This window comes from Zingiber officinale, chromosome 2B (genome assembly GCF_018446385.1).
Source record: "Zingiber officinale cultivar Zhangliang chromosome 2B, Zo_v1.1, whole genome shotgun sequence".
Lineage (NCBI taxonomy): Eukaryota > Viridiplantae > Streptophyta > Magnoliopsida > Zingiberales > Zingiberaceae > Zingiber > Zingiber officinale.
The window spans coordinates 35767450-35794549 of NC_055989.1; the positions used below are offsets into that span (position 1 = coordinate 35767450).

Here is a 27100-nt window from a genome sequence, read left to right on the forward strand (position 1 = left end):
ATATGGTCTGCCCACAGATTATTCTCATGTTCACGATCAGATCCTGAGCAGCTCCACAGAAGCTACCATGGACAATACCTGGACAACTCTCCTCTGTGTCCCTACCAAAATCTTGTTGTCTCCTTCCGTTCTTGTTGACTCGTCAGTTTTGGTCTCTCGAAACAACAACAAACCTCCACCTCATAAGGGTGGCAAAGGGAGTCCTTGGTGTGATCACTACCACCGACCAGGACACACGATTGATAACTGTTGGAGTCTCCATAGTCGATCTCCTCGCGTTGCTCAGATCGCTTAGAGTTCTGTCACTTCTTCAGCTTCCGCTACACAATTTTCACCGGATCTGACCCCACCGCCTTCCTATGATAAAAAAAAAAGACAGCCCGGTGCACGAAGTTCCTATCATGCGGGGTCCCAGGGAAGGATTCATTGTACGCAGCCTTACCCTGCTTATTGCAAGAGGTTGTTTCCAAAACACCGCCTTCCTATAATGACTTTTTGAAATGGTATGAGGATCATTAGGCTTCAGATTCCACTGCTACCATCGCACGCGCTGGTAATTCCTTTGCTGACATATCTCGCTCTTCGGGTCCTTGAGTTCTCGACTCTGGGGCCACCGATCATATCACTAGTAATAAATCCTTTTTTTCTTCTCTCTACTTTCGGTTATTTACCCGTTGTCACCATGGCCAATGGTTCCCAAACTCAGTCCTAGGGTATTGGTATTGTTTATCCTTCCCCGTCTCTTATCCATAATGTTCTTTATGTCCCTGGAGCACCTATAATTTATTGTCCATAAGCCAACTTACTCGGGCCTTTGATTGTATCTTCTCTTTTACTAAAACTTCTATTTCCTTACATGACCGGAGTACGGGGAGGATGATTAGCTTCGGATGTGAGTCTCATGGCCTATACAGGCTTCAACAGCCCTCTCTTGTTGGTTCGACGACGACATCTCCACTTCTTATTCATGCTCAGTTGGAACATCCAAGTCTGAATAAGTTGAAACAATTACGTTCTATCGTTTCTCACTTAGAGTCTTTGTCTTGTAAGTCATGTCAATTAGGAAAGCATGTTCGCAGTTCTTTTTCTCCTCGTACTGTGAGTCGAGCTACGTACCCTTTTTCTTTGATTCATTCTGATGTTTGGGGTCCGAGTCGTATTTCTTTTACATTGGGATCACGATATTTTGTTACTTTTATAGATGATTTTTCCCTTTGTACTTGGTTATATCTAATGAAGGATCGTTCAGAATTATTTCCTATTTTTCAATCTTTTTTCCATGAAATCAAAACTCAATTTGGTATTTCTCTTCGAACTTTGCAAAGTGATAATGCACGCGAGAATCTATCTACTTAGTTTCGTACTTTCTTGGCATCTCGCAGTGTGTTGCATCGCACGTCTTGCCCTCATACCCCTCAACAGAATGGGGTTGCAAAACGTAAGAATCGTCATCTCCTCGAGACCACCCGGACTCTTCTTCTCCACTCTCACGTTCCTCATCAGTTTTGGGGCAATGTTGTACTTACTGTGTGTTATCTCATCCATCGTATGTCTTCCTCAACTCTTCAGGATAAAATACCTCATTATGTAATTTATGTTGGACCCCGTGATAGTTTTGATGTGATCAACCAAGTTGGTTAGGTCCTGCTGTGTTTGATCCCTGTGTCTGAGTGTGCAGAAGCTTAGGAACACAGGAAGTCGAGCGGAAGACGCAGCTAGCGAGAAGGACGGCACGGGAAGGGAGCCGACGGGCTCGATGCGTCCGAAAGACGAGAGAGCTGCGGAAGAGTACTCCGGTGGGCGTGAAGAGCGTGCGCGGCGTTCGAGGGACGTTAAGCCGGGACGGAAGGCTGCTCGAGGAGAAGGCCGGGAATTGGGTTCGGGTGAGCCCTATTCCGGTTGGCCGCAATCACCCAAAAGAACGAAGCGTCGGAAGCTAGAAAAACCAAGCTGGAAATTGGGCTGCCAGCTTGGAGGCGCCTCCATCATGAAGGCGCCTTCAACAGGTCAGTTTTGACCGTTTGCATTGCGGATAAAGTTTTATCCGCTGACCGAGCTGGAGGCGCCTTGAACCTTGTTGGAGGCGCCTTGGAACCTCGGGATAGACTTTCCAGGAGCTATATAAAGGCCCCTGGAGCTAGGAATTCAATAATAACTCAAGCAATCCATCCATAAGCAATTCCTAGCGGTAGTTCTGAGCAATTAGAGTGTAAAAGGCTTCTCCGCCTTCAGAGAAGGAGAATTTTCTTAGTGCGCTTTTCACTACCCTGGATTAACAACCCTCTTGGTTGTAACCAGGTTAAACTTCTGTTTCTGCTTTTATTTTCTGTCTTTATTATTTTACTACTGCATTTATTCTGAGTTGAAATCCGAGGAGGGTAGTTTCATTTTTGTTTACAGCAATTCACCCCCCTCTTGCCGGTCTCCGCTGCACCAACAAGTGGTATCAGAGCCTGATCGCCTCAGAAGGACTAACCGCCAACTGAAGCACTACGATCAAGACGATGGCCGGAGCGAACATCCATCCCCCGAAGTTCGACGGAGACTTCGCCACATGGAAGCGCAAAATGGAGGTATTTTTTAAAACCGAATTTGACATTCTGTTAATAATGAAATATGGCTATGCAGTTCCGAAAGATAAGGAGGAAAATACCTGGACGAAAAAGGAGCAAGCAGATTTCGTCGCCAACGGAAAGGCTGAGTTCCACCTACTCAGCGTTCTACCGCCGCAGGAGGTAAATCGGATCGGAAGCTACGACTCAGCGAAAGATCTCTGGGAAAAATTCCTGGAGCTTCACGAAGGTACTTCCGAAGCGAAGCGCGACATCCTCCGGAACCAGTTAACGAACCTCCGGATGAACCAAGGCGAGAAGGTAGCGCAACTCCAAGCGAGAATCAAGGAGCTGATAACGCAACTAACGAACCTTGGAGAAGAGGTAACCAACCGGGATTCTATCCGATACGCGCTCAATGCCTTCCCGAGAACTCCAGAGTGGGCTTCCTTAGTAGATGCGTATTACATCTCTAAGGACCTCGAGGTAAGTACTTTAGAACAATTATTTTCCACTTTTGAACTTCACGATTCTCGAGTTTCAGATCCCAACGGAGCAGAGAAGTCAAGTCAGAACATTACCTTAATGGCAAAGATGAATAGTTCTGACTCCGAAGCCTCAGTCGACGAATCCGAAGCGGCACTACTGGTAAGACGCTTCAATAAGTTTTTCAGTACTAACAAATTTAAATCGCAGAGGCATCATCGAAAGAAGAGGACGGTTCGTTGCTACAACTGCAATGAAGAGGGGCACATCAAAGATGACTGCCCAAAGCTAAAGAGAAAGCAGAAAGAAAAAGAAAAATCAAAATACAAGAAACCAGAACCCTCCAAGCACAAGAATCTGAAGGCTACTGGGTCAGATTCATCATCCTCTATGTCAGACATCGAAGAATTCTCAGGGTTGGCGCTAATGGCGAACCATCAGCTGGAAGAAGACTCAAGCTCAGACATGAGCATGGATATAGGGGGAGGAACATCAGAAGAAAACAGCAGTGAAGGGGGAGCGTCACCAGATCAGGTAAGTAAGGTACGCAATCTAACCCCGACTCAATCGTTTAGATTTATTAAAGCTCTTTCTAGAGAATTAGATAAATTAGAAAAAGAAAATGAAAATTTGAAATCAGAAAATGAAAATTTAAAATTTGAAATTGAAAAATTAAAAACTGATGCATGCTTAAAGATAAATGTTTTTCCAAAATCAAAACTTAGAATTTATGGAAAATTAAATTGATATATAAGAAAGCATCAGGGCCAACTTAGGAAAATTCCTAAAGATTATATACCCCCTAAGTTTTTGACTAATCCTGTTGGAAGGAACCTTTATTGGGTTCCAAAATCTGTGCTGAATTAATTTTTTAATTAAAAAGCTTAAAGAGTGAAAAATTAAACATTGAAATTCTTTATGAAAGCTTTATCTAAGGAAGTGATTGTTGCTCCAATAACCAAGAAGACCTAGTGCCTCGCCACGACCTGGAAGCTAAAATATTGAAAGCAAATGTTTAATTAACTTTCTGAACAAGCATTAAACAAGAATCAAATAATGCTTTGAAAAGTTATCAAATATTTGTTAAAATTTCCTTAGAAATTGTTTTAAAAAATTCTAAATTAATTTTTTTTGTTAGAAATTTTGTTTTGGAAAACTTCATTTGACTCAGACTGTGTTTTTTGGAACATTTAAAAATTTACTTAGGATTTTTTTTAACTTAGAAATTTTTTTTGAAAAACTCAATTTAACTTCGAAAATTTTCAAAAAATCATTTTTACTTAGGAAAAAAAAAAAAAAATTTCAACTTCATTCTTACTTAAAATTTTTTTTTCTTACTTAAGACCCCATTTTTGCTGAAAGGGGGAGAGTAAGGTACAAGTTTAGGGGGAGAGTAAGGAGAATTAGGAAAATGAAAATTTTACCTGTTTTTTTGAAGATGTGTTGCAATTTTGTTTATTGCAAATTCATGCTTAAATATGTTAGTTTAGTAATTTTTCTTTAAAATTACTATTTATGTCTATTTGTTATCCTAACTTGAACTTGGGTTGATGCACATCAAAAAGGGGGAGATTGTTGGACCCCGTGGTAGTTTTGATGTGATCAACCAAGTTGGTTAGGTCCTGCTGTGTTTGATCCCTGTGTCTGAGTGTGCAGGAGCTTAGGAACACAGGAAGTCGAGCGGAAGACGCAGCTAGCGAGAAGGACGGCACGGGAAGGGAGCCGACGGGCTCGGTGCGTCCGAAGGACGAGAGAGCTGCGGAAGAGTACTCCGGTGGGCGTGAAGAGCGTGCGCGGCGTTCGAGGGACGTTAAGCCGGGACGGAAGGCTGCTCGAGGAGAAGGCCGGGAATTGGGTTCAGGTGAGCCCTATTCCGGTTGGCCGCAATCACCCAAAAGGAGGGTCGGAAGTCAAAGCAAGGAGGTTGAGGGCGCCCCAAGCTTGAGGCGCCTCCGAAGGCGCCTCCATCTTGAAGGCGCCTTCAACAGGTCAGTTTTGACCGTTTGCGTTGCGGATAAAGTTTTATCCGCTGACCGAGCTGGAGGCGCCTTGAACCTTGTTGGAGGCGCCTTGGACCCTCGGGATAGACTTTCCAGGAGCTATATAAAGGCCCCTGGAGCTAGGAATTCAATAACAACTCAAGCAATCAATCCATAAGCAATTCCTAGCAGTAGTTCTGAGCAATTAGAGTGTAAAAGGCTTCTCCGCCTTCAGAGAAGGAGAATTTTCTTAGTGGGCTTTTCACTGCCCTGGATTAACAACCCTCTTGGTTGTAACCAGGTTAAACTTCTGTTTCTGCTTTTATTTTCTGTCTTTATTATTTTACTACTGCATTTATTCTGAGTTGAAATCCGAGGAGGGTAGTTTCATTTTTGTTTACAGCAATTCACCCCCCTCTTGCCGGTCTCCGCTGCACCAACAATTTATTCTCATCAGTTTCTTCATCTTTTACCACCTAGAGTCTTTGGTTCAATATGTTTTGCTCATGTTCTTGATCCTGGCATTGACAAACTCTCTCTCCAGTCTCATAAGTGTGTCTTCCTTGGATAGCCCCAGTCTCAGAAAGAGTACAAGTGTTATTCCCCTATTTTCCGTCGGTACTTTATCTCTACTAATGTCACGTTCTTTGATTTGATTTCCTTTTTGGGCCTCACGCATCTCCATCCGAGTTCTCTCCCTCTGCACTATTGACTATCTTTTATCCTCCGGGGGTATCTCTATCACCTCCAGCCCCATCTTCTCCTTTGCAGGTTTATTGGCGTCGTCCCCGCCATGCTTTACCGTCGCCCATCACTGACACTACCATAAACACACCTTTGGAGTCGAGTCCTTCGCCTCTTCCTCCAGTCCCGTCTCCTGAGTCTGATATTCCCATTGCACTTCGGAAAGGTATGCGTTCCACTCGTAATCCTTCTCTTCATTATATTTCCTTGAGCTATCATCGTCTTTCTCCTTATTTTTCTTGTCTTTCTTCCTTATCGTCTGTCTCTCTTCTAAAGACTGCAAGTGATGTCTTTTGTAAGCTCTGACCTTATTTTTTTTAAAACATAAAAAGTCAAGGGGAAACATGATAATAAACTTTTTATTTTATTTAAGGGGCTAAATTGCTTTTAACCAACTAATGGACTCATGGGCTCGGCCCAATTGGTAAGGAATGGACCCAACCCTAGGGTTTAGTTCTTATAAGAGGTGCGGTAGAAATAAAAAAAAAAAAAAAAAAGGAGAGGGAGAGGTATCGACGGAAGAAAAGAAAGGGAGAGGGAGAGTTCTCGGCGGAAGAAAAGAAAGGGAGGCGGAGAGATCTCGTCTTCGACCTTGGAAGGAAGAACGAGGCTAAAGGGACACCCCATCGTTGCTCCTCATCGTCACCTGCGCCAACACCAAGCCTCCGAGCACAAAGGCACCTCTTAAACTCTCCTGAATCTGTGTATGCAACAGGTTTTCGACCCTTCTTTCTACTCCTTTGAATCTGTGTATGCGGCAGGTTTCCAACCCTTCTTTCTACGCTTTTGAATCTGTATACGCAGCAGTTTTCCGACTTTTCTTCTACTCCTTTGAATCTATATATGCAGCAGTTTTTTTCGACTTTTCTTCCTACGCCTTTGAACTTGTATACACAGCAGGTTTTTGAGAAATTTCTGGGTTATACGCAACAGATTTTTGAGGGGGATTTGAGGGCTAAGAGCAGCAGGTTTTTGAGAGATTTATGGGTTATACACAGCAGGTTTTCGAGGGGGATATGAGGGTTAAGAGCAGCAGATTTTTGAGAGATATTGGGGTAATACGCAACAGGTTTTCGAGGGGGATTTGAGGATTAAGAGCAGCAGATTTTTCGGGTATTTGGGGTATGTGCAGCAAGTTTTTGAAGGGGAATTGGGGGCTACAAGCAGCAGATTTTTGAAGGATTACTTGGGCTATCTGCAATAAGGTTTGAGAAATTGTCGAAGGGTGTGTGGGTGTGTAGCAGATTTTGACGAATGGTTGGTCACTTGATGTTCGAGGAGGTCTAGGAGTGTGGATGTTTATTTAGCTTTAAGTAGTTAATGATGTTCATATTTATTGAGCTTCACGTAGTTAGTGATATGCATGCTTATTTGAGTCTCATATAGATTAATGGTATGAATGTTTAGTTAGCTTTATGTAGTAAATGATAATCATGCTTATTTAGCTTTACTTAGTTAATGATATCCATGCTTATCAAGCTCATGTAGTTAATGATATGCATGCTTATTTAAGCCTTATGTAGATTAATGGTATGATTGTTTAATTAGCTTTATATAGTAAATAATAATCATGCTTATTTAGCTTTATTTAGTTAGTGATATTTATGCTTATCAAGCTCATGTAGTTAATGATATACATATGTATGTGAGCTTTATTTAAATGAATAGTATGAATGCTTATTTAATGATGAAAAAAATGAAAAATGACAACAATGATAAGGATTAATGGAAATTCTGTGAGGGCCAAGGTCCCAGAGAGACCCCGTTTACGAGACAAGGCCCTAGAGGGATCCTAATACTAGATTTTCATATTTGGCCACGATCCAGTGACGAGTTGCTGACGCTCTGCCACCTGGTACCATGGTTAAATAGATTGATCAATCAAACAAAAGATAAAGGATAACTAATACATCTCTACCTAAGAATGATATATGATAAATGCTAAAGGAAAATGCTATATAATGTAATGATTAAAGGATACACAAAAATATTGTGTGATACTCATAGTTTAATGTTTTTTTGGAAAAATGCCTATATGTCTGCTTACTTATTTGTTTGACAATAAATTCCAAGTAAAGGTAGATTTAATTATGCATACGACTGGTTAAGGAATTTTTGCTACTATGGTTTAGAGGCTCTGAGTTAGACTCACTAGGTTTGGTTTGTGGCAGGTGAAGAAACGGATGACGTTGGAGGCTTGGACCCTTGATCAAATTTAGAGAGAATAAAATAGTATTGAATTTAGATCTCCAGGATATTTGACTGGTTTATTAATTACAAATAGTTTTCTTATTTATTGGAATGCTAAATGATGCATGGAATGTAAATAAAAAAAACTTAAGAGTCGTTTCAGTTGGTATCAGAGCAAGGATCTTGTAAGGGATGTGTCCTGCCAATTCCGGGAAGTTCAGCCCCAAGTCTGTGAATTATTACCGCTTTGAATTGTATATGCTGAATTTAAATGCTTATATGATATAAAAGTTAGGCGGTTAAATATTTCAAATGAGTGCAAGATGGTTACGAATGGGATAGGATGATATGTGCAGGTATGCCTCCAAGACGGGTCTATCAAAGGCATAGGGAAGATGGTTGTGATGGAGGAGAACGTGAGGAGGAGAGACATGCTACGCCTGATCCCCCATCTCCGCTACCAGATGCTGCTACCCGTATACTGGAAGGAATGACTCGACTCAGCATACTAGTAATGCCTATAGGGGACGACAGGAGGACGTGTATATGCAGCTCAGGAGGATGGGCCCTAAGGATTTTGCTGGCACTACTGACCCCTTTGTTGCTGAGGGGTGGATTCGATCCTTGGAGGTGATATTTCGATACATAGACATGGCTGACACTGACAGAGTTCGATGTGTCATATATCTGCTGAAGGATGATGCTTCTCTATAGTGGGAGGGAGCAGAAAAGGGGGTTAATCAGAATACCCTGACCGGGGAGGAGTTCAAGGGGATCTTCTACGAAAAGTACTTTGCCGCTGACGTGAGACCTAGGTTGAAGAGGAAGTTTATAAGTCTCCGACAGGGAGACTTGTCTGTTGCTGAGTTTGTCAAGAAGTTCGATAGAGGATGTCATTTTGTGCCCCTAATCACAAATGATGCTATTGAAAAATTGAGGCACTTTTTGGATGGTCTCAGGCCTATCATCCGCCGGGACGTTCTGTTGGCCGATCCGACTGAATATCAAGACGCTGTCACTAGGGCCTACAGAGCCGAGCGGTCCTTGAAAGATATCGAGTAGGAAGTGTAGAGGAAGAGGCCTCCTCAACAACAACAACAACAACAACAGAATAAGAAGTCATATATCGAACCACAAAAAGGATTGGGACAGTCGAAGCGTCAAGGGAAAACAAAGCAACAACCACAGGGAGCAACTGCCCCAAAGATAGAGGAAAATCCATTGTGCAAGGAGTGCAATCGCCAGCACTATGGCCAGTGGGGCACCTACAAGTGCTTCAAATACAGAGGAGATGGGCACAAAGATAAAGAATACCCAAAGCTGCAAGAATCGGTGATCGGACGAGCATTTGTGATGCATGCCAAGGAAGCAGAGCCAGACACTACGCTTGTCACAAGTAATCTAACTAATTTAATGTATTTATTGCCTATCGCATAAAATGTTAAGCATGAGTGATTTAGGATTACATGTCTTGAATTTTTACATGATCTGAGATGGGACCTCAATAACAAGATTATAGACAAGAAATATAGAGCTAAGAACAGGAATTTGATCGATTCAAAACTTTAAGGTGCTTAACGGACAATTTTCGAAAGTTATTATGCTTAAATGGGTATAATGGTATTGTTGTCGCAGGTAGGATATCTATTGTAGGTGTAGCTACCTATGCTTTGCTGAATTCGGGAGCTACGCACTCATTTATATCCAAGGTCTTCGTAAAGCGACTGGGTATCTTACCAGAAGACAAGGGGATTGGGTTTAAAGCCACCGGACCTTCTGGTGAGTAGATGTTATCTACCAGGATGGCGAAGGACATGGAGTTTAGACTACAGGAGCATGTGGTGCAGGCGGATCTCATCGTGTTGCCAATGCCTAGTTCGACATTATTCTGGGAATGGATTGGTTATCACAAAATGGAACTTCGATCGACTTCCGGCGGAGGTCGACGTCCGTCCGACCACCCCGCGGGGAGCAGTTTATTTTTGAGGTAACCAGGAACAGACAGAGGCCGCACCTCATTTCTTGCATCAGTGCGAGGAAGCTCATGACAAGGGGATACCAAGGATTTCTAGCCAATATTGTTTCGATACCTGATGCAGTCGACCAGAAGGTGGGGAATGTCGAAGTTGTCCGAGAATTTCCTAGCGTATTTCCTGAGGATGTCTCTGGCATTCCTCCAGAAAGGGAGGAGGAATTTTCCACCTCAGCTAGGGGAAAGAGACTCGGTTAATAGCTCGAGGGCTCGAAGTCCGTAGAGTTCAAATAAAGATGGCGTGGGCATCCAAGAGACTACAAGATGAGTAGCATTAGAGCGTTGTTAAGACACGGAGGTGGAATACATAAGTGAAAATGTGAAGGAAAGCATATGGAGCGAGCCAAAGGCTCAATGCATCCGAGGGACAAATAGCTTGACAGGAGGTGGTTTCAAAACATTGTAAGACTCCATGGGAGTTTAAGTGACCTATACTCATTGGGTGAGGGTGTTCTTACCGCGTTCAAAATGTAATAAATGTGTTACGAAATGTAACAAAAATTTTAAAAATAATAATAAGAATTGATTCAATAATTTAATCAATCTTTAGGTTATTTAAACAATTAAAATAACTAATAAATAATTTAGGATAGTCAAGTTGATTAATAGAAATTCATAACTCCTAATTAATTAAACTGATCAAACATATTGTTAAATAAATTAATTAATTTACCAACTAAATTAACTAGAAGAAGAGACTAGAACCACCAACATAGGTAATTATGATTCCTTCTAACATCATACGATTGATAAGTCCTCTTTGATCTAATCAAGTTCTTTGGCAGGCAAGGTTGAATATGCTTGATCTCCTTGACACCACAAACTTTCGCTCCTAGCCTCTGGTCAAAATTAGACTAGAGAGTGAGCTCGCTTTTAGATTTTAACTCACTTCTCAAAAGAAGGAAAAACTATTTTTCTTTCTATGTGTGGGCGTATAGGTTTAGAGAAGAGAGTCTATTTTCACATACAACTACTCTGAATCATATATTTTTCATCCTTCTCTTCTCTTCTTTTCCGAGGAGAATGAGGCATATAAATAGGGCCCAAAATCCTAGCAATATGCATCAATCCTGATAGGATTAAGTGAGATATTTTAGCTCTTGGAATATCCCATTTAGATTTTGTAATCATCCGATAAAATATAACCCAATCAAGAAAATTTCAGAGAAAATATTTCCTCTCCTCTCTCCTAAATGGCACCTATTATGAGGATAATTATCCTCAAAATATTTCTAAAATATTTTATTTAGATATTTCTCCAATCAAATTTGAAATATAAGAAAATATAATTTTTTAATTTCTGATAAATGGCATCCAGGGTTAAGAAAATAATTCAAAATTTATTTTCTATAATTCTAATCAAATTAGAATTAAATCTTATTTTTCAGAACTATAGTCAAAATAATATGGATTATGTTTTTAATAAATATCTAATATTTATCAATTGATAGTTACTAATAACTCTTATAATAAATTATTAACTTTTCTAACCATTAAATAATCTAGAATGCAGTGAAGAGTAAACATAAATAATTATCATTTACTTATATTAAAGGCATCTTATCTAGATTATCAAAGGTGGAGCGGGGACCATGAAGCCATGAATTCAAGCTCCAATAAATTGTATAATTAGCCAACACTTGATTAATTATCAATGTATTAATCTCGAGTTATTCCATTATAAACTCAAGACTGAACTCTTACATTTACCAAAATGCTAGCCATGAGCCCACATAGATGTAAGGTCTGGCAAGTCAAAAGGCCCGTTGATCCATGAGCGGAGTTTATTATTACTCAGGATTAAGATTAATTCTCATATGATCTAGTGATGTCGAGTCTTTGTAATGATACTTAAACAAAGTCTCTAGAACAACAATGATCTTGTCATGTATAATCTTATTATATGCAAAACCCCTAACTTAAAGTCTAACACATGATCACCTGGATAAGGTAATTGCATTCTCAATGCTTATGGACTGTGTTTGTGATTTCCTAATCAAAGACTCTTACTTTGATATAATCATGGACTATTTAGTATTTTGTAATGTATAATTCTAATCCTCTTGTAAATAATAACCATTTAGAATTATAATACCACCAGAGTATTAAGCTTTTCAATAAATATTCACTTTTACACATCATCAACATAAAACAATTTTATATCAATATAAATTCTTTGTGACATATGTAAAACATTCAGAATTCAAATGTCTATTTCTTTTATTAATTCAGAAAAATATTACAACAATCTACTTTGTAGGGCACTACATCTAATAGAGGGTACAATTCAACCTAGGCAAGCTCGACATTTGAATGGTCGTATTCAAATGTGCCAGTTGACTAGTGTTGAATACCAATCAACTATTCTGAACTTTAAAACTCCAAAGATTGCCATTTGGGGTTTTTGGGTTTGGATTAGTTAACTAATAGCTGAATCAACTAGGAAGTTGACTCAAACTGATGAACAACAAACAAAATGATATGGTTCAGAAGAACAATCAACTGATCAATTCATGGATGAGCCGATCGATGACTATATAAGTCAACTAATGCTACAAAGACAAATTCAAATTGAGGCATAAATAGAAGATGCAATAATAGGATTTGGATAATGAAACATGAGAATAGTCGACTGATGGTATAGACTCATTTCTTAGAAAAGCAACAAGGTGATAGTGGTGGCAAAGTGGAGTATAGAGGCATAATATAAAACTATGGCCTTTGCAACATGCGAACTCATTTGGGTTGGGTTGGGTTGGGTTAAGTTGGGTTGAGTAATGACTGAGCTAGGATATACCCTTGTAAAGTTGACAAAACTTTACGGTGACAATCAAGTTGCAATGATGTAGCCTGAAACTCTGTGATTCATTAGAAAATAAAGCATATAGAGACTGAATGTCACTTCACCGGAAAGAAAAATTAAAGTAATGAGATCAAATCATATATTAGTTCTAACAATTAGTTAACAAATTAGTTTAACAGATTTGCTAAGCAAATCATTAAGATGACCTATAACTGAATATATTGTAGAAGTTAAATTTTCTATAATATCCGAATCAGCTTGAGGGAGAGAGTTACGGGCAAAGGACCTATATATAAACAATAAAAGGTCAACTAATAATACTCCTTATTTGTTATATAATATATATAAAGATAAAGAATGCTACTTAGGGATTTCATGAGGAATAATTTCCCTAATCATGATAACTCAAGACGTATCATTTAACTTCAAAAAGAGTAATCAAAGTTAAGTTTTCCTGACCCTCAACAACTAAGGTAATAAGACAATCAGTTGTGAAAATAATAAGAATATAAATTACTACCCCACTAAATGAAACTAAATGTACACAAATATTAAAAGATGGATGCACATTATGTGAGACTACAAGTAATTAAGGAATATCATCACCTGATGTATCCATGAATTTATCTGTTGATGTACTTCATGTAGCAACGGCCCTTCTAAGATTGTCAAAGGAACCTAAAGAATCATTATTAACTAATTAACCAGATTTTAAAATATATAAATATATAAATATATAATTGAAAAGGGAGCATGAGGTTAAGCCAATGCATAATACATTTAAAATCCATACTCAAATAAAAAATAATTAAAATTTACATGCTACAAATAAATAAAAGATTCTATCAATAATGACGAAAGGCAATGTCACATCCTACAAAACGTATTATAAGTTTCCATCTAAATGCAATATATTAAATTAATCAATCTAAGTAATCAAGACAAAATAGCATCTATTACTATATTTTAATTAGTAAACCTAGAAATATATAATTCCACATAAATTTTATCATATCGTAAAGCACATTTCATATATCATTAAGTGATTAACATTAAGTGACAACATATCACATTGCAAGTATAAAAGAAATTTTTGCATATTACTGTAACCAATCCATAAAGTATGCTACTGATTTATTTTAAACATAGACACAACTTGAACATTAAAAACTAGAATTTTCTTTTCCTTGCACCATCCTCACAAACATAAAGGAGTTCATTATGGTCCCTTATTACATAAGCCCGTAAGCCTATATGATTGTGGTTTATGTAGATATCTTTCAAAACATAAAACAACGCTGAAGGGGAATAAAATAATTAATACAACAGGATAATAATCATAATACGATGGAAAAGACATTCTAGGTAAAGAAAATGTTTTACCTTATCTGATTCTATAGGAAATTTACCACTTGGCCGAAATACATATGCACCAGAGGCCTACATAAATGAAGAAAAATGTATGGTTAGCTTAGCTGGCATGTCCTCGTGTCACACGAAAATATATCATTAGAAATTTAATCATTTAAATACCTGAGGATCAATTTCACTTCCATTATTTCCAACATAATAACTGTATGTCTGTTCTATAGAAGTTTTGACCTTAAAAAGTAGCATATTCAGATCAGGTGACAGCATCAGCTAAAAATAGTTAAATGGAATGCTAACAATTGTTTAAGAGATTATACGCACTTGGCAAAAAAAAAAGTTGAGGACTCATTAATATGCATGTTTAATCATAGCATTACAATTTAAACCCACACAAAGATGAAGATAAAAAATTGAATATGGAGAAGAAATTTTTCAAAAAGAGGGTAACATTATTATACCAAACTTCTTTTGTTGAAATAGAAACTTAATTTTCCATCATGATTAAACTGAAGCTTTAGATTTCCTTGCTCGACCTCCTTTGTGGAATTTTTCATACCTTGCGATGAGTCAACTATTGACATAAAAGCATGGGTACCTGATGTAAGACAAGTAATTTACACCTTATTCAACACATTGTTTTACACAGAATGGACAACAGAAAATCAATATCCAAGTAATAAAAAGAAGTAACCTCTTGTTTCCGAACTTCTAATGAAATATGTCGAGAAACCAAGAGCTTCTACTGTTACTGGGAAAGCAAGCCAATATTTAGGTGTTACACTAGGCGAGTTGCCTATGTATGCCTGCACATAGGTTTTCCGTAAAGACAAGGAGGCACTGTTTATAGGTAAAAGCTGAGACTTGATTATCTTTCCTTCATGATCTGTGACAAGAATAGCATCACTGATAACCTGAAATATTTAACAAATATATAATCATCAATAATTCCATTAATTCAGGACATAAGACTAAATCTACAAAATCCTACTTTAGCTCATTTAAGCCACTACATGGAATTATCTTATAAATGTTGGATCGTTGGGTGTGGTTAGAGAAGAAGTGAATAAACACTTGCTTTTTTTCACGTTCGTCTCTACAATCAAGTTAGTACGCAGCAAAAAAATAAAACAATCAAAGCATAAAACACAAGAACACAACAATACAAGCCAATTTTCCGCAATTCAGGAGCTGGCTCCTATGCACCTTCAGTGGATCAGTTTCAAAATCCCTCACTCCTTAGATACCTTCCAAAGGCAGGAAAAAAAACCTCTTATAACAAGAGGAATACAGAAGATGAGCAAAAACAAAATACAATACAAAAAAAAAAAAGATTACAACAATGAAGTTTTGCTCTTTTGCTTGCTTTTTTTCACTTGAATTGCTCAAAGAAGGTTCAGAAATGCAACAACACGGCAAGAATTGAGTGTGAAACTCCCTAAAGCTTCCTCCTTTTATAGGTTGCTTTTCGTTGTGGGAAACCTTCAATCAATCGACTAGATTTCACCCATCAATTGACTAAATATCCTATACCCAACCATTGTTGTATATTTTTTTTTTATCAATGACTCTTTTCTTGCTTTTTACATGTAGCATGAGTTGACTATCATTGATCAAGCGTTCGACTGCGCAGCCTACTATTTCGCGAATAGAAAGATTTTGTTCAAGGATCAACTCTAAATCTCTCTATCTTTTAATACTAATCATGAATGAACTCACGGAACAACATCCAAAACCCAGTACCGTGATGCATGTTATTTGCAAATGATATTATTTTGTTAGATGTGACACTGAAGGAGTAAATACTAAACTCGAATCTTAGCGGGAAACACCGAAAGTGAAATAGTTTAGGCTTAGTAAAGTAAAAAACAAAATATATGAAATTTAAGTTTAGCAATATTAGACATAATGAGACAATTATTAAAATTAATAAAATTTATTAAAAAATTTATTGTTAAATATAAAATTATGAATATAAATCTGATTTATATGAATTAATAAAATTATTAGAATATTTTAATTTTAAATTTTAAATTATGAATAAAAATCTCATTTATATGAATTAATAAAATTTATTAGAATTTTTAAATTTTAAATATAAATTATTAGAATATCAATATGATTATAGGAATTAATAATATTTATTTGATTTTTTAATTTTAAATATAAAATTATTAGAATATAAATTAATTAATAAAATTTATTAGAATTTTTTTAAATTATTATAATATAATTATGATTTATATAAATCAATACTATTTATTATATTTTTTTAATTTTAAATATAAATTATTAGAATATAAGTATGATTTACATGAATTAATAATATTTATTAGATTTTTTAATTTTAAATATTAAATTATGAGAAATCAGAATATAAAGAACTAATAATATTTATTAAGAAAATTATTTTAAATATAAAATTAAAATTAATAGAAGTTATAAAAAAAATAATTTTAAATATATTTTTTATATATTTTTTGGGGGTAATTTAATTGGAATTTATAAAACTCTATTCGAATTATCCCTATCTAAGTGAGGAGTTGTTTGAATTAATTAATTAATTATAAATATAAAAAAAAAAAAAACCACGATAGCCGGTAGCCGCAGTCATCGCGACGTGTCACGGGACGAGTCTGACGGCCCTGGAGCGTCATTGGACGCTTCCGACGACGGCGGAGGCGTCCGGCGACACGTCCGACGCTGTCAGACACATCGCAATGCCCGCAGCAGCCGACAATGCCAAGGGCATCACGCCGCATCTAGTGCCGCAGGAGGCATCCCGCGACGCTTCTAGCGGCACCAACGCCAGAAAAATGCAAAAAAATAACCAAATGAAAAAGAAAATGCGAAAACATAAAATCTTGCCGATAATGGCAAACACTTCGAGAGGCGCAAGAGCCAAACGATCCAGTGGTGAACACGAATCGACGTATTGATTAGAGCTTTAAAGAAAAAAAAAAAAAAAAAGCAAACCTAGCTGTGCTTCTCGCAAAAGCGCAAGCGTGCACTTTGCGTGAGGCGCAACGAAGCAAGCGCTTCCGAGGTCTTGGAAGCGCAAGGCTTACGCCTCGCTGCGAACCTTCATCTATTAGGACCAAGCTAAAGCTAGGCTTAATCGATGGCACCAACAAGAAATAGGTCATATTTTCAAGTTAATAGATATCAAACACTACTCATACTCATGTATATAACCCAATGTAATATAGTTGGACAATATACATACAACATTATTTGGCTTAGCTTTCATAAGTATTAAATTTGTTAGCTCGCACAATTAACTTACAGTCGTGCGAATGTAGTGTCGCGTTAATTGATCGTACTTTATCCTCTACCACATCAACATCTGACCGAGTTCTATGCTCATTTGAACATCTAGTTGCTCGAACCTAACTTACGATAGCCCAAGCGTCCCTCTAATCGAAAATCTTATTCGATCGTTTGGAAGTCTCCTTTTCCTATACTGCAAAGTTAATCTAAACAACATAGAATTTATATATATATGATACCGCGCAAGCCCGGCGGCGCGCCACGACCAAGACATGCACCATTGGCTATCACGGAGCTTAATGGGTTTACCCAGATTCGACGTCACAAAGTATAGGATAGCACCTAGGGGATTGTGGGGTGGCGCATCATAACATGAGCCTCCCTATAAAAGTGATCGCTTTAGTAAGGTTACCTTGGAGTAGGCACTGTGTACATCGGGATAGACCACCTTCATGCATATCAACACAGAGGTAAAGAGTCATATTTAAGGTGTCAACGATCATCGCGATGAAAACTGAAGTCCTAGAATTGCTTACCAAAACCGATTTTCCCACAAACTCTTTTTGCTTTCTTAGTTCATTTTCTTTCTCACACGATTTTTTGTGTTGGAAGGAAATTGTTATATAATTTAAATTGCAAAAATGTGTTGTGATGTCCACAATTGAAGTATTTGATTCTGAACAATTATCCTACTATTGTTTGGGGAGTGAGTCCTTTTATTCTAGTCTTCCATTGTTTTGGGAGTGGGTTCTAAATAATATAACCAGTTGGACACCTAAAGCACTAGTTGAATATTTATTCAATTTACCCTCTAATGCTTCTCTCTCTTCCTTTTGACATGGTGCCACATCGTTAGAGGTATAGTTACCCCATCTTTAGTTAATTTCCTAAAATAAATATAGCAAAAAAGAAGTATTATGAAGGAAACAGGAAAATAGTAGATAAGCAATGAAATCAGCAGATAAGACAAAAAAAATTCTTGATAAATCAATTATCAAATGTGCTTGGATTAAAATGTTTCGAATTGAAAGAGAATGTTCACCAAGTGAACTGTTTTAGTACATGCAAATCAATAAACAAAAACTAGAGAAGCAACTAAAGAACCATTCTTACAGGTATTCGGATGATGTCCTCCCTTCTCCAACCAAGAGAGTTATAGACAAGAACAACCTATAAGATTACAGTTCTACAAGTTCATGTATATGATATACATTCTCAGCTTGAAAGCAATATACCAAATCAAACAAACTTACCAAGCTCCTTCCATCTTTTATTTCTGACTCAGATGCAGGGCAGTAACTTATGTTAAGAAGGGAGCACTGTATAAAACAACAATCAAATTCATAAATTAGCATCTAAGGCAAAGAAGAAAAAAAGTGTAAATGCATTGCCTTAAAAATAAAAGGGAAAAAGCAATCACCATGAAAATAGAATGCTCTGCTTTTGACCACAAATTCATATCAATTGAAGGAAATTAGAATTCATCATAAAATACATATATTTCATGCATGCATCATCTGAGAACCTATAAGTTTCAGCATATGTAAACCTCAAAAATAGGTCTGGGAAAAAAAGTAGCCTGGACTCCTGAATTTGGATCGATTGGAGTGGATTGGAACAAAGAAATGGCCATGTTAAGTGAAGGTTTAACATTCCATGCAAAGAAAGGCTTGATGTGATTAGATGATCCTGGTAAATAAATCCTCTTTAGAAATGACCAACTGAGGGTTCAGGCCATGCTAAGCCTTACTAAATTACTAGCATGGAGAACAAAAGATGATGAAGATCAAATGATCACGAGCTGCCTGATATATCAGGTAGTCTTCCATTACCCCAGAACACACTAGTAAAGAACATATAACATATGAAGGTTTTGAGTCTTAAGACCTATTGGTTAAGATCATAAATTTATTTGTATCCCTCATGTTTGCATGGACTTCGCTTGTGTGAAAAATCGACACTAAAAGTCAATTATAATAATACTGCTTCTGTACAAACATCGAAAAAAATTTCGTCAAAATTATGCAGATCTTGGTAAGCAAATCTATGGCATTCCATCTACAATATGTGAGATGAGCAACAAAAGCATTCTTAGTTTCACAATACTTTGCAGATGACATGTATGCATTAAGAGGAATAATACCAACATTACAAATTATTTAACAGTGTTTGGGAAGTTCTTAAGAAGTCCAGCAACAAAACATCTTCTGGATTTTAGATCATATAACTAATAGCCTAGTACAGAAAAACCAAATATTAGTTGAGATTCAAAAAAATCTAAACTATCTTAAAGAAGCTCAAGAGTCTTTAAAAAGAAATTATAATCAACTAAGATTAGATAGTATTCAGCAAAACAGGGCATACTAGCCCTATCTAAGTTAATTGAGAAAAATAAACTCGGGCACTTAGAAACCCAATCTAAAGCACTCTTACTGCAAATCAAAGGACTAATTACCAGTAATAGGACACAGATTGACAAAGAACTTATAGCTCTTCATAAAATACTTGATGAAATCAAGTATAAATGAACAAAATTCAGTTTGAAAACACTAATTATGAGGTGGCTTTAGAATATACACAAGAATATTCTAAAACGAAAGATGACGGATATTATAGAGTTGATTTGACATGAAAAAGTGATCGGATACAAACTCAACAAAACAACACTATAATAGCTTTATTAACTTCTCTTCATGATAGATTAACACTTCTAGAAAATTAGTTATTGTTGATAGAGAAACAAATACAAGGGACTAGTCATTCCATAGATTGGAAAGAAGGCCTTGAACACATAAACAAAGACTTAAAGTAAGTTATCTACTCGAAATCTAGTTACTAGAAGATCCCAAAAACTAATTCATTCCTAACTTATAATCCTAATCAATCAAAATGAGTCTTACACGAACTCAGATGGAATCTTTTACAAGTCCTTCTCAAACAATAAAAGGAAGACAACCTGTAAAATACCGGAAAATAGGCGAATATTAAGGAGGGAATTTTCCGGAATTTTTAGAAATTTTTCGGGAATTTTTCGGAGCTCGTACGGACGATTTAACGGGGATAAAACGGGGTCCGGAAAAGCCTGTTTAGGCTACCCCATTTAAGTGAGGAAATGTTTATATTTACATTTCCTTTTTCTTTTGTTTTTCTTTATTTTCTTTATTTGTTTTCTTCTTCTCTTCCTCGCCAAATTCCCTCGCGCGCCTCTCTTCTCCTCTCGAGCCCTAACCGACGCCGCACGATTTCTTCCCCCTTCCTTGCGATTTTAGCACCACCGCACCCTCTGCCCTAGCGCCCCATCGACGCCGCTCCTCCTCAGCCTAGCGCTGACAGCCGGCTGCCTTTCCTGTGCCGACCCTTTATCTCTTCCTGCGTCGCCATCTGAGTGTTGTCACCAGCCACTCGAGTAGCGCCGGCCACCCCCGATCGCCGGCACCCGAGTACCACTGCTTGTGTTCTCCCGTGTCCTGGCACTGAAGCCGACCACCATACAGTGCTGAGCCTCAGCGCCGACCACCCAGTGCCGAGGCTCTTTCCCTCTTTGGAGCTCTGTGCCGACGCCGATCCACCTTCACCGACCACCAGGTTCTGCCGAGCCCTAGTCTTGATTTTCTTCTTGATTCCTTTGATTCCAGCACTAAGGGTTTGTTCTACCAGGATTTTGTGCTGTGGAGTACCTGATTTCCAGGCGCTAATCCTCTCCGGCAGTAAATTGCCTTGGCTGTGATTGAAGGTGAGGTGCACAGATTGATCTAGAATTATGTTATCATTAGTGTGATGATTTCTTAAGCTCTATTTTGATATAGACAGTGAACCGCAGGTTATTGCTTGGGTTCCAGCAACTACCTCTGTTCCGGCAGCAACGTTATCGGTTGAGGCTTCAGAATTAGGTAAGTGGAGGACGTAATTTTGAATACGAACTAGATTTAATTCTAGCTATGAAAAGGATAGGGTTATTGGGGCGATAAGAAATGATTAGGGTTAAGGAACTAACCCTAGTTGGCCAATTGATTTTATTTAATTAAGGTTCGTTAATTGTGTTGGGTGGATTAGTTGGATCCAATTTATAACTTCTTAAATTGGATTAGAATTTAATTTGGCTAATTTTGGTATGATAGAATTAGCTAAACTAGACTTTATGTTTAATACACAGGACTTTGACGCGAGACGAGTATCTCGGAGTCAGATTTGGACCATTTTGTCGGAGGCGGGTACTTTGACTTATGTCTTTGATATGCATAATAATATGTTTAACATATAGTAGTGATTGTGTAATCATTTTGTTTCGGTTGGTCACTACATGATAGTTACATGGTTGCTTGTTTATTTGTTCTGCACTGCATATTATTTACCTGATCATATATGCTTTAGGTAGTGACCTAACCACATGCTATGTTATCTTCTGGATCTAGGGTTTATTTGATGCCCTATCTGATTTGTGTACCTTCTATCTAATACATCTTCCAGTGGTACACACTTTGTATTATTTATATGGTCATTACTATGTTATTCATGAGATTGTCATGCTTAGTGTCATGCATCATGATTGCATGTTGTGCGATTGTCGGCTCCACTATGGTTGAGCCCATCGCCAGTTACATATCTTCACACACCACCACCACCCATGGGTTAGTGGTATATCGGCAGGTGTGTGGACTCTGTTTAGCTCCGTTGGTCGGGTGACTCGGTAGTGGCCGTGATCGATTCCTTCTGTTTAGCTCGGCATTTAGTGTAGCGTGGTAGCCGGAGATGGTGGACTCTGTTTGGCTCCGTTGGTCGGGTGACTCAGCGTCCTCTAGATTGTCTCAGGAGATGAGAGCATTGAGCTCCCCATTTATGATTTGGGGTCGAGGGCGAGTACTCCGACAAAGATCCCGTCCACTCGCTCATCGGAGCGTGATGTCAGTGCACGGTCACCATATGCATTTATTGCATTTATTGTTTGTGATTCTGCATTTACTTGCTGCATTTATATGGATGCATATGATTGACATGCATACGGGATATCTGTCTGACGACCTGTTACCTTTGTACTTTGATCCCGGTTAGTACGATTATCTCCGATTTCGTTTCGATTGCATTTATCCTTCTCGTATTCAGGAGATTAGTGTTGTCGATATTTGTTTTATTATGCATATCAGTTGTACCTTGAGTGTTGGACTCACCCCGCTTCCATTGTTGATATATTTTCAGGTTGAGGTGAGCAGTTCCAGTCATTGGTTCCCACAGCACGTAGTGCTAGTCCTCTGCTAGTTTTGAGTTGTTATTTTATTTTAGCTTTTCTCTATCAGATTTTGTTTTAGTCTTGTTTTGGATTTTACATATGGATATTGTATGGAATCCTTCCGTTTGATGGACTTTTGGTATGATTTGGATTTTATTCTACTACATGCCTGCCTGGACGGCAGAAGAGATGAGTTCGTCGGATTTGAGCTTTACGAGTGTAGTTGAGTAGGGTGGATTTCGAGTCAGAGTACTATTGTTTGTGATTACTATTATTAACTGCGTGGTTGTGACAGCCAGAGGCTGAATATCTATATAAACTGCGTGGTGATTGTTTTTATTTATTGTTATAATTCTAGCCGCCTGTGGCTGAGGTATATGTGCTATGTAGAAGTTTCAGATTGTCCGCCGTACAGGGGAGATGCTGCCGAAATTTTTTCGGACAGGGACTCCTCTGGGGCGTGACACAACCAGAAACCAATATTACTTCTTGGCTAGATAACATTCTAGCATGAAGAAATAATTTTTTAATCATAGATTAGAACTTAAAATATATAAATAGAGATTTAACTGTGTTCTCCAATGAATAGCTAAACACACTTAATCCCAAACGATTATATAATCAGGGACACTTTCATTCACTACTTCTATTTTTAGACATCATAAAGCATAACCACTTCATCTTCCATACGGAGGAGAAGAAAGAATTAACATAATGATTGAAGAAGAGCACTTTTAACTAGAAGGCATAATTATACACACTTAGGATTAATAGTGTTTGGACTAGCAGTCTAAGAAGAACACGAGTAGGAGGAAAAGTCTTGTTAGTCTTATATGACTCTCGTTTCTCTGACAAAGAAAAAGTGTCATAGGACTTATAGAAGTTAACATGAATAATATCTTAGGCATAACTTATCACTGTCCTAATTTTAATATGGCAATGATAAAATACATCAGATCTTGCAGAGGATTCTGTATTCATCAAATCTTTTTCTGATACTGCATGTATCTTCGTTACATTTTTGAGCTATTATATTTTTTTCTTCATCAAAATATAATATCCAATTATCCTCAATTTTCTTTTCTTTTTTATCGAACTTCTCTAGTTCAGCTAAGTCTTCTTGAGTTAAGTAATTTGCTACTTCTACCGGTAGTAAATTGAAGAAAGAAGCTATTTCTTCTGACCTATTCATTAAATTGTATGCTACTGGCATGTTGAATCTTAGTTTGTCTTACTAAGTTCATTCATGTGTTTATCATGTAATTGATTAAGTATTTGTAGAGGAGTTTTTCTCTTCTAAATTCATCAGTTTTAAGTTTTCCTCTATTTCTTCTTCATTTTGTGAAGTATTAGGCTGGCATCCTGAAAATCTAACCGCTAAGTTTCCATTTCTGTCTTTATACATTATGGAATCTGTTGTTATAAGTGTTGATTCAGCATTTTCTAAGTTGATATTCCATTCTAAATTTGCTAGGGTTTCTGAATCAAAGTTTCTAGATTTAAAGAAATAGATTCCTTTCAAATAAGAGCCTCAATCATATTGGTGACTTTGATCTTAAAATTATGGATATGATTTATAGTTTTTCCCAGAAATATAATATTCAATTGGATATTGCTATTTTGGAACTGACCATACCCTCTGGCTTGGACCAGAATTTTAATATGTTTGACAAAGTCTCTTATAGTCATGTTAAAATGTGGACAATGATAAGTTATGCCTAAGTTATTATTCACGTCAACTTCTATACGTCTTATGACTGCTTTTGCATTGTCAGAGAAACGGAAGTCATATAAGACTAACAAGATTTTTCCTCTACTTGTGTTCTTCTTAGACCTCTGACTCCAAACACTATTAATCCTGTATATAAAATATAAACCTTTTAGCTAAAAGCGTCTTTGCTTCAGTCATTCGGTTAAGTCTTTCTTCTCCTCTACTTGTGTTCTTCTTAGACCTCTGACTCCAAACACTATTAATCCTGTATATAAAATATAAACCTTTTAGCTAAAAGCGTCTTTGCTTCAGTCATTCGGTTAAGTCTTTCTTCTCCTCCATCTCGAAGATGAAGTGGTCTATTCTAAGATGTCTAAAAAAATCTCTATCTATATCTATAAGTTCTTCTAATCTATGATTAGAAAAACTATTTCCTCTTGCCAGAATATTATCTAGCTAAGAAGTAGTATTGGTTTCTAGTTGTCTTCCTCTTATTGTTTGAGAAGGACTCGTAAAAGATTCCATCTGAGTTCGTGTAAACTCATTTGACTAATTAGGATTATAAGTTAGGAATGAATAAGTTTTTGGGGATCTTCTATTAACTAGATTTCGAGTAGATAACTTACTTAAGTCTTTGTTTATGTTTTCAAGGGCTTCTTTCCAATTTGTGGAATGATTAGTCCCTTGTATTTGTTTCTATGATTTTCTAGAATTGTTACTCTATGATGAAGAGAAGTTAATAGAGCTATTATAGTGTTGTTTTGCTGGATTTGTATCTGATCACTTTTTCCGGTCAAATCAACTCTATAATATCCGTCCTCTTTTGTTTTAGAATATTGTTGTGTATATTCTAAAGTCTCCTCATAATGAGTGTTTTCAAAATGAATTTTTTTTATTTATACTTGATTTCATTAAGTATTTTATGAAGAGCTATAAGTTCTTCGTCAATCTGTGTACTATTACTAATAATCAGTCCTTTGATTTGCAGTAAGAGTGCTTTAGATTGGGTTTTAAAGTGTTTGGGTTTATTTTTCACAATTAACTTAGATAGGGCTAGTATGTCCTGTTTTGCAAGAATACTATCTAATCTTAGTTGATTAAAAGTTTTTTTTAAAGACTCTTGAGCTTCTTTAAGATAGTCTAGATTCTTCTAAATCTCAACTAATATCTAGTTTTTCTGTACTAGGCTATTAGTTATATAATCTAAAATCCGGAAGATGTTTTGTTGCTGGATTTCTAAAGAACTTCCTAAACTCTATAATAGAGTTTAAGTGAGAGCTATCTGTATGTATGTAGACAATGAGTATGAGTTTTAGTTCTAAAATAGCAACCATGTATATTCTAATCTAAAGTAATTATTTTCTTGATGGGTGTTGTAGAGCCAAATCTAAATAGTGTAGTTTTCAATTCTCTCGTAGAAATCTAGAAGTCATAAACTCACGGTTCAAGATACGAACAGGGCTCTGATATCATTATATTCTTCAATGTGTTGTCTGAAATTGGTCTAATATTGCCGTCAAATGGTCTGTTATGGTATGGTAAGTATAGCAAAACTAAAGGAGTGTAATAGGTGCTAGCTAGATAGACTTGACCAAAGACATAAGCCTGATAGCTTACTGTCGCAGTCGCATGACCCCCACAAGAGGGATCGCGCGACCCCAAGCCAAAGAGGTTTAATTAAACCCTAATAAAAATTATCGAATTAATTATATATTTTATTTATTTTAATTTTAAAAAAATATATAATAAATTATTTATTTATTTACCTCCATATTTTTTCTTTTTTATAATTTTTTGTTTTTAAATTATTTTATTTTTAATTATTATATTTTATATTTAAAAAATGTCATAGCCACGAAGGGGTCACGTGAACTGGTTAAAGGGTTTTAATTAAAATTTAAGTTGATTGTCTTAATTAATTCCTAACTATGAATGGGATAATCTAAAAAGACTTAATTAAATTCTAATAAAATTATCTAATTAACTATATATTTTATTTATTCTAATTCCAAAAATATATAATAAAATTTTTATTTATTTATCTCTATATTTTTTTTTCTTTTTAAAAAATTAGTTTTTATATATTTATGTTAAATATTTTATTTTTAGTTAATATATTTTATATTTAAAAAATACCGAAATCATATTAGCATAGACCAAAATATTTTCGGTCATAGACCAAAACTCCGTTATAGCCATGATCTCAGCTGTGTTATTTAAAGGATTAGGATCCCTAAAGATTAGGAAAAAGGTCGGGGAAGTTAGATGCTCAATTATCATTTTTAAGAAAAAGAAATCACCATAGCTTACTTCCTAATTACTGCTAAAGGACATAACTTGATCAGTGCTTTTTAAAATATCAGAACTTTACTGTCTTAATTTCTTAAACAAAGGCCAAATAGAACTGATATTTATTTTTGATATTATTATTAATTAAGCTACTTCAATATCAGGAGATTCTGGAATGTGCTAAAGGGCATAAGCATCATTTCAATTATAAACAAGATTGTAATAACAAAATAGCCCAGAAAAATTACCTAATTGGAAGTATAAGCTACACCAATCCTAATGGTGAATACTATGAAAGAATGAAAAAGGAATCTGAAATCCAGCGGGCGTTGCATCTAACTAATTTCTACCTGCTCAAATTTTGTTGTTACAGCATCACCACCATCATGACCAGAGCTGGAATGTGATTCAGTCAAGGAAGTAAGTGTAGATTCAACCAATTTAGCAGCCTG

At 36.7% G+C, this 27100-nt stretch overlaps 1 protein-coding gene across 3 annotated transcripts in view; it reads right to left on the reverse strand.

The window, feature by feature from the left end:
• LOC122045587 (alpha-mannosidase At3g26720-like) overlaps positions 1-27100 on the reverse strand; it is an 85402-nt gene that overhangs the window by 44889 nt on the left and 13413 nt on the right. For all 3 annotated transcript variants that reach the window (XM_042605870.1, XM_042605869.1, XM_042605871.1), the window contains exons 12-19: positions 26999-27097; positions 18678-18743; positions 18538-18594; positions 14849-15068; positions 14616-14752; positions 14320-14388; positions 14170-14226; positions 13393-13464 (exon numbers count right to left, since the gene is read on the reverse strand). In XM_042605870.1, coding sequence (XP_042461804.1) covers positions 13393-13464; positions 14170-14226; positions 14320-14388; positions 14616-14752; positions 14849-15068; positions 18538-18594; positions 18678-18743; positions 26999-27097 — 777 coding nt within the window. The remainder of the gene's footprint in view (positions 1-13392; positions 13465-14169; positions 14227-14319; positions 14389-14615; positions 14753-14848; positions 15069-18537; positions 18595-18677; positions 18744-26998; positions 27098-27100) is intronic.